This window comes from Olea europaea, unplaced genomic scaffold, assembly GCF_002742605.1.
Source record: "Olea europaea var. sylvestris unplaced genomic scaffold, O_europaea_v1 scaffold2260, whole genome shotgun sequence".
Taxonomy (NCBI): Eukaryota; Viridiplantae; Streptophyta; class Magnoliopsida; order Lamiales; family Oleaceae; genus Olea; species Olea europaea.
The window spans coordinates 179,866-196,163 of record NW_019240654.1 but is presented as its reverse complement, the minus strand read 5'-3'; the positions used below and the strand labels follow the sequence as shown (position 1 = coordinate 196,163).

The window sequence follows — 16,298 nt, the reverse complement described above, 5'->3', positions numbered from 1 at the left end:
GCAATTCCAAAACCTCAACTACAGGCAAGCAATACAGATCAGCTGTCCTATTATCACCAAGCCACTTCACTAAGTTCATGAAATCTGAGTCTTTAACCAACTAAAATGAAGCTTCACTCATTCTTTTCTTCTCCATCTTGTACAGATATCTAATTCTATCAGAATATTCTAACATCTTCATGGCATTGTCCAAAAGAAATCTATTGAAGAAATCATGGTCGATATAGTCTATATAACTTATTTTTCCATGCTCATACACAAAATTTCTCATCTTCTAAAATAAAATTCCACCATGATGAAGCCGTATGCTGAAGTACTTTGAATTTTCCTATGAAAAAAACAATGAAAAAAATAAAGTTAAGCCCTAACCCTTTTCAGTTCGAGCAACGAACATGTGCAGAATAGATAGTACACAAGCATTACGCTCCAATATACCAAGTCACTTAAAATTTTTGAATTTCCCAATAAGTGAAGACAATCGAACCGGGGAACTTCATAATCACAGAATTTCACACCGTAAACCGAAAAAAGGGAAACACACTTACCATACACGGGTTGGGAAAGAGAGCCTCGAATGTGGGCTGCAATGTCCATTGGATGTTCGTCTTCTTTCACATGCGTTTCGTCTTCTTCGTGGGTTTTCGCAGGGTCCATAGTGGATGGTGAGTGGAATGAAGTTGCAACTGACGTGTTTGATGTTGAGGAGGAACATGTGTGTAATGGCCAGATTGCCCTTCACTTATTTGGGAAAAATTCTTAAAAATATTATTAGAGGGGTCAACTGAAGGTTTTGGTGATCAAGCAGATGGAAACCGTCATTTTGGACTGGCCCTGCTCATTTTTTAAAGGTTTGGTATCTCCGGTGACACAAACTAAAGGTTTGAGTAAAGTCTACTAATAAATGAAATGTTTGGTACCTCGACTGCAATTTTTCCAATTAAATATTATATAATCATCTGAAACCACTCAACACACAAGTAACACATCATGTTACTTGTCTAAAACCACTTCGCACCACCATAAGATACGAGTAACATATTATGTTAGTCATTGAAATCATTCACGCCATTGCATTCTTGGTCGAAAATCACCACCAATACCTCAAGCATATCACCACCATTTCCAATCGACACCACACACATTTAGAATCTGGAGATCAAAGATTCGATGGCGGCAAATCCTCACCTATACCAACTCCTCCAACCTAGATATCCTACGAAAATGATCAACCAAAAGTTCATACTGTATTGATACCTAACCCGCCAGCTACCTCTCCGACGAATATGGATACAGACAAAAAGAAGCCACATAGTACTAAATAAGGGACCAGGACAAAGAAACAACAACTAGTTCACGTGAATATTGATGACTTGGAGTTTTAGAGGCATTTCATCAAACATGCAGCATTAAAGACATTGAAAGTCTTAGCAGTAACGTGTGGGGAAATTTAATTTTAACTTTAATATGGTTGTGTTGGTGAAAGTTTGATTCTTAATTCAATTAATTAGAGTAACTATAATTAAACTATATACACACTAGGATAAATATGATTATATAACTAGGAGGAGAGTAATGTGAGCAGCCTTTCTCTCCATATGCTTGTTCGAATTGAAAGGAGGTTAAACTTGGTTTTTTATTTATTTATTTTTTCATAAAAGGATATCTTTGATGTGATAAATAAATCATATTGACCTTCCACTTGGCAGCTGATTGTTGTCCCTATTCAATGGGTGAGTCTTGCCTTTAAGCTCCCTTCTATCTTTGCACTCGAAAACCAATCTCCTTTTGACCCTTTGTGCTTGTCAAGTATTAGCAGAAATATTTTGCGTTTGATCCACCAGTATTATTCTTAATTTGCGGCCTTTCAATAAAAATAGTCATACTAATTATAAAAGGCACAAATAGTAATGCAAAATAAAAAGTTATAATTTATCTGAGAGTTTTCATTCCAGTCGCAAAAGCTTGTTTGTACACAAGAAGATCTATTTTCTCCATTTTGTTGTCTTATTGGACGCCCCTTCTAAAATTTTAATATGTTGAGTATTAACAATAGTTTAGCCCTTTTTTGTGTTAATAGATTTTGGGGTAGTGATTTTTTAGAGAATGTGTTGTTAAAAAGTATGAAAAATTTTGTATTAATGTGTAAAATTATTTTATTAAGAGAATTATGATTGAAAATGAGATTTTGAAAAAATGGAACTCAAACAACGGCGCTATTTCATTATCCAATTCTAAGTTAAACAAAATGATACTACTTTTTAGCGATAAGCAATGAGTGTGAATTTCACACGTCTAGTACTTGAATATGAAGCTCATGTTGGTTATTTTATTTGAAAATTTATTGATATTGTGTCATTTTGTTAATGCTTAAGATCACTAATATTGTCGCAATATTGGTGATCAAAGGTATTGAAAAAGAGACGAAAAAAGTGATGAAAATATGCTTTGAAGTCGGTGGAGGGATATGTATTATGAGAAGAAAAATGTCAAATCTTAGCATTTAGGCCATCTCCAACTTTGCACCAAAATTTGCATAATTTTGCACCAAACTAAAAATCATCTCCAATCATTACACATGTTTGATCATTTTTTTCTCTTTTTTAATTCTTAATAATTTATTTATTTGAAAAATTATTTATTCATTTATTTTACAAATACATAAATTACTAAATAAACAATTACGTTAAATTAGAAAAGAATAAATTTATTGATAAATATAAAAATTGTAGTTCAATTAGTAAAAACACTACAAAAATGAAAACATTAAATTATGCCATTAAAAATGAAAATACTAAATCAAATAATAATAATAATAATAATAATAATAATAATATTATTATTATTATTATTATTATTATTATTATTATTATATAAAAAAATATATAAGACAATGACCCAAATATCCTCCATCAATTACTTTAACAAATAGAAAAAGAGCAAAATGGTGCAAAGTGAATATTGTTGAACAAACTTTGGTACCACATTTGAGAGTTTTTGCACCAAATTTTGGTGAAATTTGATGTTTTGGTGATAGTATTGAAGATGCCCTTAAAATAAAAGTTAATGTGTAAAAGATGACAAAATACCCCATTCTATTTTGCGTTACCCAATTGGAGTGGGAATTCGCCATCCCATTAGAAATCAGGATGTTTTAATTCTCGCCTCCTTGCCTTCGAAAAATCAAAAGACGAGGAGGGCCATCCTACATCGTCGCCATTCTCTCGCATAATGATAGGCTCACAATTTTTCCTTGTTGCGACTCATGGGCAATTTGGTTGATTGAGTATTACAGTTCATTATTATATGTATATGGTAAAATAAAAAAGAAAATACTTGTTGTACATCATCCTTTACATAATCTTTATTTGTAAATGAGGTGTCGAAAAGAAAGTGAGAAATTTTTTAGGGTTATGCTCCACGTATATTAAGGTGCTTATAACGTTGTCCACCCCACTTACATAAAGGGGGACCCACTTCTAATAAAATATATGGACACTTTTATGAACACACCGTATTATGTACAAATTAGCATATTCCAATTTATAAATGATGATGTTCATGTAACATCACCAAAAATAAAATCACAAGAATTATGTACCTTCCACTCCTCAATTTGACCCAAATCCAACCGTTAAAATCCAAGCCTGAAATTGACCATACCACCTAGCGGAGCCGGAGCCTACGCTGCAATCTGCAGAAACAACATCCCCGAAACTGCACAAAGCCAAGAATTTTATCGTACCATTCCCATCTCCTTGAACATTGTGCCTCCTCACTCTCTTGCCCCTTTCACCCAACATGCTTGTGCCGAAATAATATTCTATAGATACAACATTCATATATTACCAAACATAGCCATCAATCTTTTTTGCCTACTCCTAAACCTGTGAATTGATCCGTAAACACCATCCACCATTTGGGTATCTGTGATCTTCGTAATGTGTGCTATTTCTTCCATCATTGGGTCTATCTTCCCTTGGATTCTTTCTCTTTATACCGTGTTTTACGTCCCTAAACAGTAACTGCTCCATACCTCGGGAATTTACTATTTCAGACGAATTTTTACCCATCTCGATGTTTCGTAGGACTATTTTATGCTTCTAGACAGAGGAATTTTTAGTGAGAGAAAAATGTAAAAGAAAAGGCATAATGGAACTCGCTTAACAGTGTGGTGATAGCTGACAAAGCCAGGCAATTGAGACAAGTTCTAAATTAAAAATCTGTGTTAGAATAATTATGGCTCAAGGAAATTGATACTAAAATTTCTTTTTATTTTAAACTCAATTTAGAAGTCTTGTGTTGTTTGATGGTACGTGTACAAACACCTCCATATCTCATTCTCTATCACGCGGTTTAGCACTCTGTACCTCCAGCCAACACTCCCATAACCTTATGCTCCACTACAATTTTTCACGTCCATCTTTCTGAGTTTATGTTGATAAATACTTCTGATTCTTGAGCAACTGAGCTCCTAATATCTACTAAACTACTTTGCATGTTTTAAATTGTTATATTTTCATAGATGGATCATCATTATTGTTAGTCTTGAGCTATAATTATCTGCAATGGCTTATATTCTTCATTTTCGAAAGCTTTGCTTTCTTGAGCCTGTCAATTTTTCTTCATGTGATCAATCAAAAACCAATGAGAAGAAATCAATTGAGATGCCCAAAGTTGAGATTGAAAATCAAGGTGCTATTTTTGCTGTGTTAGAAGAGAACCCGAAAAAGGAGGAAGCACAAGAAACAGCCCAAAGAATGGAGGTGCATGGATTTATGTTGTTGGATAATTGGTTACATGTGCACCACCTGGTGGTTGCTCTTGTTTCTATTTCATTGCTTGCCCGATAATTTGCCTGGACTTAAGGTGCCTGAACGACCCGAAGAAAGGCTGAAGCATGAAGGCCTAATCGCCCTCCATCCCATTGTTTTGGTGCCCAGCATTATCACCGGAGGACTGGAGCTCTGGGAGGGAAAGCCTTGTTATGATGGTCTTTTTCGCAGGCGGCTTTGGGGTGGTAGCTTTATAGAGATATTCAAGAGGTTTGAATTGCATAATTGGATTTTGTTTTGTGTTTCAATTTTAGGATATTGATTAAGATTTTGACACCCAATTGAGCATTTTGATGAAATTTTAGGCCTATGTGTTGGTTGGAGCATCTATCCTTGGACAATGAAACAGGGCTTGATCCTCCAGGGATTCGAGTTCGGGGCTATCCCCGAACTGGTTGCAGCTGACTATTTTGCTCCTGAATATTTTGTATGTGGCACGCATTGGCTATGAGGGAAAGAATATGTCTATGGTTGCTTTTGATTGGAGATTATCCTTTCAAAATACAGAGGTACAAGGTACCTTCGCTTGCCACATTCATGGTTTATGCTAAATTTAAATAAATGGGACCATTTTTAACCCTTAAGACGAGGTGGTTCAATACTGGCGAGAGATCAGATTTGAATGTTCATTCCTTATTTTATTGTTTATCAATGTTAAGAATTAGGTATGTATAAGACAGTTTGAATTGATTTGAGCTTTATCTAATACACTTATAATTGAGGCATGATCAGATAAGGGACCAAACGCTTTTTAGATTGAAGAGCAAAATTGAGCTTGTGTATGTAACAAATGGCAATAAAAAAGTGGGGGTGGTGCCTCATTCAATGGGGATAATCTATTTTCTGCACTTCCTTAAATGGGTTGAATCACCTCCACCCATGGGAGGAGGTGGTGGCCCTAGTTGGTGTGCTAAACACATTAAAGCAATAATGAACATCAGTCCAGCGTTTCTTGGCGTCCCGAAAGCTGTTGATAATGTCCTGTCTGCTGAGAGCAAAGATGTCGCTTTTATCAGGTTAGTCTTTATTATTATTATTATTATTATTATTATTATTATTATTATTATTATAAATCTTTTATTAATTAACAAAAATGTATTTAATTTCCTGAATGTGATATTACCGATGTATTTTGTCATCATTTTACTTGTGCAAAGAAATTATTTAGTGTTCCTTTTTATGTTTACCTGGCGAAATAATTATATATTACATTGTCCACAGTAGAACAGAAGGTAGTTTCATTGCAATGTAAATATAAAGAATCCGTGGAAAAAACATTATGGCATAAGGTACTCAACTTCTGCTTTTGATAATTGCAGTGCTATGGCTCCAGGTCTTTTAGATTTCGACTTTCTTTACCTTCAAACTCTAGTGAATGTCATGTGCGTCTCAAGAACATAGGACTCCATAATCTCTTTGATACCTAAAGGAGGAGAGACCATTTGGGGGTAACTTGGATTGGTCTCCAGAAGAAGGCCATGTATGCAATTCAACAAAGAAAAGGTACAATAATGGGAAGAATGAAAATAATAGTGGAGGGACCAATTTTCGAGTACAAGAACTAACAAAGTATAGACGGATTATTTCTTTTGGGAAGGCATCGTTGGACTTGCTGTCATCACAACTCCCTGTCATTGGTTCTAAGGTATAACTTGTATTACACCCCTGACCAAACCACTTCGGAACAACGGCCACACCACTCTCCGAAGTGACAGGTATCCATTCGAAGTGGTTCCGAAGTGATGCCCACTCTTGACGACCTCAACATGACACGCTGTAAGGTGAAGAGTAGATCCACTAAAGTAATCGAAGTGTCCCTCAACTCCGAAGCATTGGGCACTCCGAGGTACCCCCAGGCAGATCTCTCCGTTGTCACTGTCAAAAAGATATCTGTCAGGATCTCCTTTGCCTCCAAGGATCAATTGATGTGACATCTTCATAGATCTAGTTGATGTGACATATTGACTTTATGTCAACTCAACTCAGAAGAACTAATTGTCCGCCTACTCTAGACGCGGCTAATTGACGCCTATGAGCAGACGCCTTACACCATTAAATGCATACACGTGTCTCACATCCAACAGTGCTCTACGTCTATAAATACCTAAGGTTTGACAAGAGACAAAGGTAATGAAACTCACACAACTTAGCTCTTCATACTAAGAAATATATATTCTCTTCCTCACTCTCTTACACAACTTGAGCACTGTTCCAATCACCCAACGCTGACTTGACCGTCGGAGTGTATGCGGTCGCCACCACCACCACTGGTTCCGACCGTGTGCTTCTGACCATGCTTTACTATGCACAGGGAGGATTACATGGAGTAGCTATCCGTTTGCCACGTAGAGGGTCCAATTCTCGGGGTCAACAACTTCCCACTGTCTTTTACATTGCAATTCAAGATTACTCTTTTCTCTTACAATATTGAATGACGTCAAATGAATAATAAGCCCAACAAAGCTTTGCTAAATGAATCTCTTGAAGTCATTTGAGTTTCAAACTAAATGAGCCTAGAAACAGGAATTTGTTCGCAGGAATTTCGCAGTGATAGCTCCCCAAATTCCTATTCATCGTGTGGCGATGTATGGACGGAATATAATGAGATGAGCCAGGAAAGCATCCAAAAAATTGCTGAGAACAAAGCATACACTGTGAGAACTTTATTGGATCTACTTCGCTTTATTGCTCCAAAGATGATGAAGCGAGCTGAAGCTCACTTCTCACACAGAATAGCTGATGACTTAGACGATCCAAATTACAACTATTATAAGTGCTGGTCTAATCCACTTGAGACGAAGTAAGCATAAAGATTCTGTACTTGATAAGGGCTTGGAAATGTTAACAAGCATAAACATATGTTTCATTTATTTATTTTTAATGTAGACTTTATTCAGGTTGCTTGATGCTCCATATATGGGGTCGGAATTCCTACCGAAAGATCTTATGTGTACAAACTATCGCCTCGTGGTAGGTGCAAGACCATTCCTCTACAAATTGATAGCTCAACAGATGGACGTGACAATAAATGCTTAAAAGGTGGCGTATACTTTTCAGATGGAGACGAGAGTGTACCTGTTTTGAGCGCGTGTTTCATGTGTGCAAAATGGTGGAAAGAAAAAACACGATTCAACCCGTCTGGCATTGCTACATATATAGGAGAGTATGAGCACAAGCCACCAGCTAGTTTGCTTGAAGGGAGAGGACTAGAGAGTGGGGCTCATGTCGAATAATGGGGAATGTTGCCTTGATTGAGGATATGTTACGTGTAGCTGCTGGAGCATTCGGTGCAAAGGTGGGGAGTGACATAATTCATTCCGATATCAAGAAAATGTGCGAGAAAATAAATATTCGACTGTAATTACAGAATACACGATTTTCATGGAGAGTCGAACGCCCTAACACAACGAAAATTAGAGACAATCAAGCATCAAGAACAATCAAACAGCTGAATTTCGAACAATAACTTTGACATTGACTGTAAAATTCTGATTGGAAGTATGTAATGTTGTCACTACTTGTAATCAAATAAACACTTTTTTTTTTCCCTATCTTTTCTTTGCACAATTGAATAGTCTGAAGTCCACTAATTTCAAATGAGAATACATGGGAAAATTTTCCATATCATTTTAATAAAATTATGCCGGGTGCTTGAACATTGGTTGGAGGAAATGTCTCTACCCTTCTTACCCAGACAAGTAAAGGTTTTTAAAGATGATTCGCTTCATCAAATTAAACCACATGCTCTACCGCTAAGTGGGCTTTCATAATTTCCTTTGAATTTCATTCTTGTGAACGTATTTTTCAGACAAGATACATTTGAGGATTAACATTTTTTTAATTGACACAAAAATCGTACTACGTGTAAAATTTAATTTTATTTCTTGCCATCGTTTAAATCAATATACTGTAATTTAACAAATTGACCGCGAGTTTTTCCCATTGCATCATAAGTAGAAAAGGTGAAATACAGCAATCGATCTTTATACATAGCTTAAGTTAAGCAAAGTTATATGGTATTTGGGTGCATTACGAGTAAATTATAAGCCCTATATGAAACTTATTAAAGTTATTGTTTATAGTGCATTAGAACACAACAAAATGCTCCACCTTGCTATACTCTGTAACCAGAAATTGGCTATTTCTACTCAGCTCAAGCTGCAATAATGGTAGGTAGTAAGCCATTGTAGCGAAGAAATGCATCAGGCGAAGGTTCACGTCCACGAAATTCTAGGAAAACCAGTAATGTAAAAGAAGATAACTTTATATAATGCAAATTTTCTACTCAAAAGGGGGGGAAATGAATATTACGATAAGCATTTTTCGTTATGGATGGAAAGTAGGGGTTGCTCTAAGGTGAAGACATATTGGCATGTTAGGATTAGAGAAAAACTATGAAGTTTAGGATTTAAGATTCATTAACATGCTTAAACAAATAAACAATGATTCCAACTTTACGCATTCTAAGCCTGAATATTAACATGTTCTCCAGATATTTGATGCACTCGAACAAAATCACTTGCCCTAGCAAATTGCAGAAAACATAATTTTCTTTATGCTGCATTACCTCGTTGGGCAATTTTCCACCTCCAAGAGCAAGGATCGTTTCTCGAAATCTGATGCCCATTTCTCTAAGAGTCTGTTCAAGAAGATGGAAATGATTTGAGATAATTACACAAGTTATGAGGTTCACAAAAGCATTGATAGGTACCATCGAGGGAAAAAAGCACTAATACAACAGAATGCAAATCCTACAGCCTCACCTGGTCATTGTCTAACCCAGCCTCCTCAAATGCTGCAAAGGCATCATAAGCTAACACCTCAGCCCACTGAAACATAAGGATGCTTGATATTAAGATGTGAGAAAAAGGTATAAGTATAAAAAAGTTTCTTGCTTAATTAAAAATGACAAATTTGTTTTGGAGATGTTAATCTGAAATCTAGTCAGACATGCAAACTCACAGTATTCTTAGAAACATATATATGCGTTAAGAGTAAAAAGGTAAGCTTAAAGAAATTGTCGTACTTCTATCACTATACTTGCAAAATAAATCTTTATACAGAAATAGGAACATCAAACACAACTGGATGTGACCAAGATACGGAAGCTATTAATAATATCATGAATACTGAATCTGAAACTTTTATAATTGATTTGCAAGGAATGAACTTCGACTAAAACTTTTATAAATGCAAATAGAGTAATTGAAGCCACCTGATAACTGTAATATCCTGCTGCATATTTATCTGTAATTTGCATATTCAAATAAGAAATTATCAATTTGTTAAGAGGATTGTACATTGGCTCGAAAAATGGAATAGTGAGCTACCAGCGAAGATGTGATCAAAACTACAAAGAAATCTGTCCTCTGGAAGTAGTGGGATTATGTGTGTCTTTTTCCCTACCCTTTGATCAATATCATATATAGACTCTGGTCCACCTGGTACATAATTTGAGTGAAGCTCCAAATCAACGCCAGCATAACGCAGCTGAAAACAAAATGGTATATAAGTTATACACGAAAATCAGTTATAACCCTTTAATTTCTTTAATGTGAGGTATTACAAATCCTTCTGGATATTTTTAGTAAGGAATTTCCAGATAGGTAAAAACCTCAGTTCCCCCTATTTAGCTTTAAGTTATTCTATTAATTTGAATAATTAATCAAGAAGTGACAGATAAACTTTGAGAATCATTTTAATATCACTTTTTCTGAGTGATGCTATTCATCAATTTGATATGATAAGCGACTGCAACTTTAATATTACCCATATAAGTAAACGATAATCAATCAACTATTAACAAAGCCCAAATAGAGAGACGAAATAATATATAATTAGATTAGTGTCTGCACACTTGGTGGGACTCGAAATCAGAATTGTGTAATCCTTGAGCCTCAGCCTTAGCCACCAGAACTATAGGCATCATTGGCTTCCAAATTTACCTGACGAAGTAGCTGTGAACCTGCCCTAAATGTCCTTGCTGAAAGAATGCTTAAGCATAAGTCTTCGGGAAGACTTTCTCCAGTTTCATAATGCTTGGCAATGCTCATAATTATATCCCTGTGAAAGGAAAATTCCATGAACCACCGACCCTAGATAATGAATTCGTTAAGAGATATATGAATATACAAATTAATGAATTTGGTGGAGTTATAATTAGAACAAAAATGTTTGTTCCTCTCTATAACAGGTTAAACCTTTGGATCAAGCGGTTCAAGTGAACTATTAGCAATAATAAATACAGAAAGACTGAAGTTTTTGTGTTGTAAGTCGTAGAAGAAGCAAGAATATGATGTTCAGCATCTCTAGGAGAAGATTCAAATCTCAGACCATATAGTCTAATTCGAACGTCATGAGAGTTTTAAGTTACATCTGCCAAAAATATGAGAATCTAATTATCATGCATAAATTTTAGTCTAATTCGAACGTCATGAGAGTTTTAAGTTACATCTGCCAAAAATATGAGAATCTAATTATCATGCACCACAATGTTATATCATTCTCTATAGCACATTGTAATGTGTGACCTATAGTTGTGGTAGAGAGTGCTTATTTCTTCAGTACTATGCTATACAATGGCTAATAGAACAAGTGAATAAAATGGTGAAGTCTGAATACAGGTAATTATCTTCGAATATAATATCTGAAAAATAGTTTATCCATATATGAACTCTAGACTTTGAAGTTGAGAGCTGACTCGGTGACGAAAACACCATGCCTGCTTATCATAATTTGACAATTACAGGGTTTTAATGCTGAACATACAAAAATTTGCCAGCATTTCTCAAAAGGATACGCAACCAAATCTTAATTTAGAAAGGCAAAATGTAATGCTATGTATTTTCTGAAAATTGATCAGAATACAGATCAATAAATTGAGTCAAATTTTAAGATCTCTATCCCCAAAAGGACAAATGAGAAGCTACGATTGTAGGTGTAGATGGAAATTCACACTAGAGAGGTAGGATTACTCAAGCTGAAGGAAAAATTGGTGGATGTCCAGGGCTTCATTTGAAGGAGGACCTGCAATGAAAATATGTGTATACTATGTGACAGTGTTAAGCATAGAGAGTTTGCCGATTAAGAATATGACGTGAAGTGATATGGCCTTTCCTAATTTTATGCAACTACTAGGGGATAAGATTTGTAGGGTCAACAATTTTTTAATACTATAAAACAATAGCTGTAGCTATTATTAAATATTCTGTTCCCATTTGTAGGCTGCCATTTTCCTTTAGTTTTCTGCGTATAGCTGTATAAACCAGATGAAATTAGAGATACGATTCAATTTCAAATTTTTTCTCAAAAATGAAAATGCAGAAAAAATTATATAAATTACTTTACCTTTGGTAACACCAATTCTCCATGAATTGAGAAGGTATTTCGACAGCGTCCCATTCTATCCCCTTTGAGCCAGATACAAGACCTTCATCTTGTTTGGTTAGCATATGTTGAAGTGCATGGCCAAACTCATGGAAGACTGCCTCAACCTGATTTTGTTCATTAAATAGTCGGCAAGTAACTCAATTCACAGTAGCATCCATAAAACTCATGAAATTTTGCACTGCTACTTATTCAGTGTTATTCTTTTTCAATACTAAAAAACAACAGCCACAACAATGGCGCATAAGGTAGGTACTGAATATATACCTCACGGATGGTCATTAGACTCGGCTTGTCCTGAGTTGGAGGTGTCTGATTGCACACAATGTGAGCAATTGGCAATCTGGTAGAGGCACCGTCACACGAGAGCACACGAGTGCGACCAACAACCACATCCATCCAAGCGCCACCACGTTTCTCTGAGGGACGGCTGTATGGATCAAAATAGAAGTATGCTATGGGACTACCTGAACAGTCATTAATTTTGTAAAAGCAGACATCCTTATTCCAAACCTACAAAAATTTAAGCATAAAATGCACTAACACGTCTTCAAATCACAAACAAAAACAAGCACTAGGTTGATGAAGTTTCAAGGAATTTACTGGGGCTGCGCCATCAGCAGGCTCTATGTCAATGTCAAACAGCTTCCTTGTCAGTTTAAAAAGACCATCTATCACCTTTGGTAAAGACAAGTACGGTCGTAGCTCTTCCTGCAAAAATTGCATTGAAGAAAACTAAATTAAAACCTCTAGATGATTGCTTTCCCTTGGAGTAATAGAAACTAGAGTAGACGTATTTATGATAATGGACATGAAAAGCACCTGCGATATTGATGCTATAAACATGAAGAGATTAGATGTTTTAACAGGCTCAAATCAGATCGAAGAGAGTTTAATATCATATGTTCACGAGAAGGGAATAAGGAAAAACAATAAAGTTGGTTTTAAAACTAAATTAGGAGAATGCATTTTTCTTTTGGAGTCAATTATGTCGCACTCCCTTGAACCAATTTAGGTTCAAATTAATGAGAAACAGAAAAAAGATGAACATTTTAAGACAACTTGACTGCTTTCTTGCTATAAGCTCTGCAATATGAGTGCAGATGATGCATCTGATAAGAAAGCACTAATTGGTAAGTTTTTTATAATCTGCTTGATACCAGTGGATCTAGGATGCTTCAGGAACAAAATTATCTGCGTAATTCTAGGAACAGCAAGTTGGTAAGACTAAGGATGCATCCTGAAGCGTGACATGAATAAGCTTTTACGAAGCAATGAAACAGCTATAAGATAGCTTCAGAAGAGAACCAAACTTATACATCTGAACATGTTTTTGGTTCCTATTTTGAAAATTGGGCCAGGAATTTCACCCCTTTCAGCAAGTAAAGTGAAAATTGAAATCATTCTGAAGCTTTGAACAAAGAACAGAGAAAAGCCAACCTCATTTATGTCATATTTAGACTCACGAAGACGTTCACTCCAGAAGTTAATGTCCCAGTGATTTAAATCTTTAGCTTCTTCAGCACCATGAGCAATGGCAAAATTTCTAAGGTCTTCCATGTCTGAAGTATTAACAGAAAAATCGGGAAACAATATGTAAAACAACCAGTTATGATATGACTGTCATGCCACTGTTGTACGCAAAACAACCACAAAGAAACAATAGTAGAGCAAATCAATAAGCCCAAATGATGCCTTTTTTACCATGTGCCTTTTGGGCCCTTACAAAAGTTCCTTATCTCCACGCCCACCTAAATTAGACTTGAGTTGGGATATTACATTCCCATTCATTGCAAATGTGAAATATTGATTGTGGCATGTCAGTGCTCAATCAATCCACTCCCATCATAGTATGAAGCGCCAGGGAATTCTGGGCCTAGAGCAATGATGAAATATTTCAGTGGCCCTAAATGTTGCCACCTTGAGGTTATTATGACCCTTACAGCACTCATTATTTCAGGAGTGACCTACACTATACAATTTTTCACATCTGAGGTTTAAAAGGGAAGCTTCTAAATCCACAATTCAACATATTTAGGCTACATCAATCGTATCAAATGGTACTGGTACTTACCATAGGCATTTTAGTCCTTTACTTATAAAGAATTCCTCGAGCTAACACCCGGAAGATGTGGGTCAAGAGTTGGGTATTACAATCATAACAGGCAGTAAGACTGCTCTGGGCCATTCAGAAATAAGTCTCAATTCTAATTATGAATATATTTATCAACTAGATCTAAGGAACATTCAATATTTTCAATGTGAATATCAACATGGTAGATTCAATTATTAGAAGAAATGGATGGCAACATCTTTGGCATTTCTCTTGAGATTACTAGGTGATATTGATACTAGTTTGATTCAAAATAACACATGTGCATTTTTTAAGGTAAACACTCACCCTTAATTGCAGGATTCCAAGAAGCACTATGAAGCTTATCTAGAAGATCCTTTGCTTTATCAATGGTGGCCATTTTTGTTTCCATGCTCACCTAATATTCATATTTATGATCTTGTAATAAATGCGAAAGAGAATATTAGAAAAACCATCTTGCATACCTCTGCAAAGTTACTGTAGCCTAGAAGCTTTGCTTCCTCCAACCTGAGCTCCAATATGCGTTCTATAATTGGGTTATTGTTTAGAGTTCCATCAGAGGCACGGGTCACATGAGCACGGTAAACTTCCTCTCTTAAAGATCTATTGCAAGAATGTTGCAAAACAGAGCGATAGCTTGGACCGTCCAATGTAATAGCCCATGGGCCATCATCAGCTGTGGCCTTTGCATATCCCTGCAATGACCAAGAAACACCACGAACCAAATGGAAAATGAGAAGAAAGTATATGACTATTGTAATGTCAAAATGTATTTACTCATTAAAGTTGGTGGTTAATAAGTGATACCTTGAGAACCGCTTTCTCTGCAGCTACAGTAAGTGCAGTCAAAGGTATACCTTCAACTTCCTTTTTATCTGTAATAATTTTCTCAAACATTTTAGTCGCATCAATAATATTCTCTTCGAATTTCTGGGAAAGCTTTGCCAACTCCTGCAGGTCAGCTAAAAGATTTAGGGAAAAAAAAAAGAAGTCTACTAATTGTCAAATTTAGTTGACAGATTTCCATCAACAGTCTACAAGTTATATAGGTATGTGAATTTCAGGAAACATTCTGATCAATTCAACTGGTAGTAAAGAACAAATATATGCGATATTTCAACTAAGGAATCAGTGGAATTCATTCAACAGGTTTCTAGTTCATCATTGTATAGTTCCCTATACTCATTCTCCAGTACTTGCCTGTGTCTGGGAGGGCTTCTCAGCAAAAAGGTCACCGTTGGCAACAAATTTATTACTGTTTCCAGCCAACATTTCTGACCCATCCTCTCACGGGTGTGTCCCAACTGACCACCCAGCAGTTATAATTTCAATTTTAATCAGATTGAAAAATCTGTACCAGACAGTCCCTTATGCATTTACACTAAGTTTAAAGTCTTCTACACATGAAAGATCGATATGCAACCTAAAAACTTTGACATTGTGTTGAAACAAAAAATAAAGGACGAAATATTTTTTTGCGTTAGAGGGTAGCATGCAAAATGTATTTTGTAATTTAGGTTTCCACAATAAATCACCAATTGTATTTGGTTAAAGCGTTCTCTTTCAATATCTTCAAGAGAAACTCCATCCAGAACTGCTTCTTTCAATTTTACTGCATAAAAGTCAAAAATGATAGGTAATGAATTTTAACTGTCATACTTATAGAAAGCATAAAGCAATATCCCTATACAGAAGTCAGTTAACTCTGGTAAAAAATGCACAGACAATTCATAAGTTGATCACCCTTTTAAGATAGGTCTCAGACTGCTCCTTCCTGTTGATTAGGATTTTCCTAAAGAGCATATCTCCCCCTCTCAACTGATGCTCAGTTCTTGGGGAACTTGTTTGTGGCACAATACTGGCATTTAAGTGGAGAACGTTCCAATAAATAATGGCGCCAACCTCACATACAATGTAAGATATAAAGTATCCAAGCATACATTGTGGCAAATTATTTTCTGACTTTATGGTAAAGTTAAACCATC

The 16,298-nt window shown here is 35.8% G+C and overlaps 1 protein-coding gene and 1 pseudogene across 1 annotated transcript; one reads left to right on the top strand and one right to left on the bottom strand.

Annotated features, from left to right (window-relative positions):
- Positions 1 to 4,387: 4,387 nt before the first annotated feature.
- LOC111381137 lies at positions 4,388 to 8,375 on the top strand (annotated as a pseudogene).
- A 370-nt stretch (positions 8,376 to 8,745) lies between these two features.
- LOC111381129 (organellar oligopeptidase A, chloroplastic/mitochondrial-like) lies at positions 8,746 to 16,251 on the bottom strand. The gene is made up of 16 exons (XM_023004870.1): positions 16,057 to 16,251; positions 15,973 to 15,997; positions 15,849 to 15,925; positions 15,121 to 15,264; positions 14,778 to 15,008; positions 14,620 to 14,710; positions 13,659 to 13,780; positions 12,822 to 12,929; positions 12,486 to 12,731; positions 12,180 to 12,325; positions 10,778 to 10,895; positions 10,163 to 10,322; positions 10,048 to 10,079; positions 9,596 to 9,661; positions 9,400 to 9,471; positions 8,746 to 9,062 (listed from the first exon to the last, which is right to left on the bottom strand). Exons 1-16 carry the CDS (start codon positions 16,249 to 16,251, stop codon positions 8,919 to 8,921), a joined length of 1,977 nt encoding a protein of 658 aa, XP_022860638.1. The 3' UTR covers positions 8,746 to 8,918.
- Positions 16,252 to 16,298: the final 47 nt, after the last annotated feature.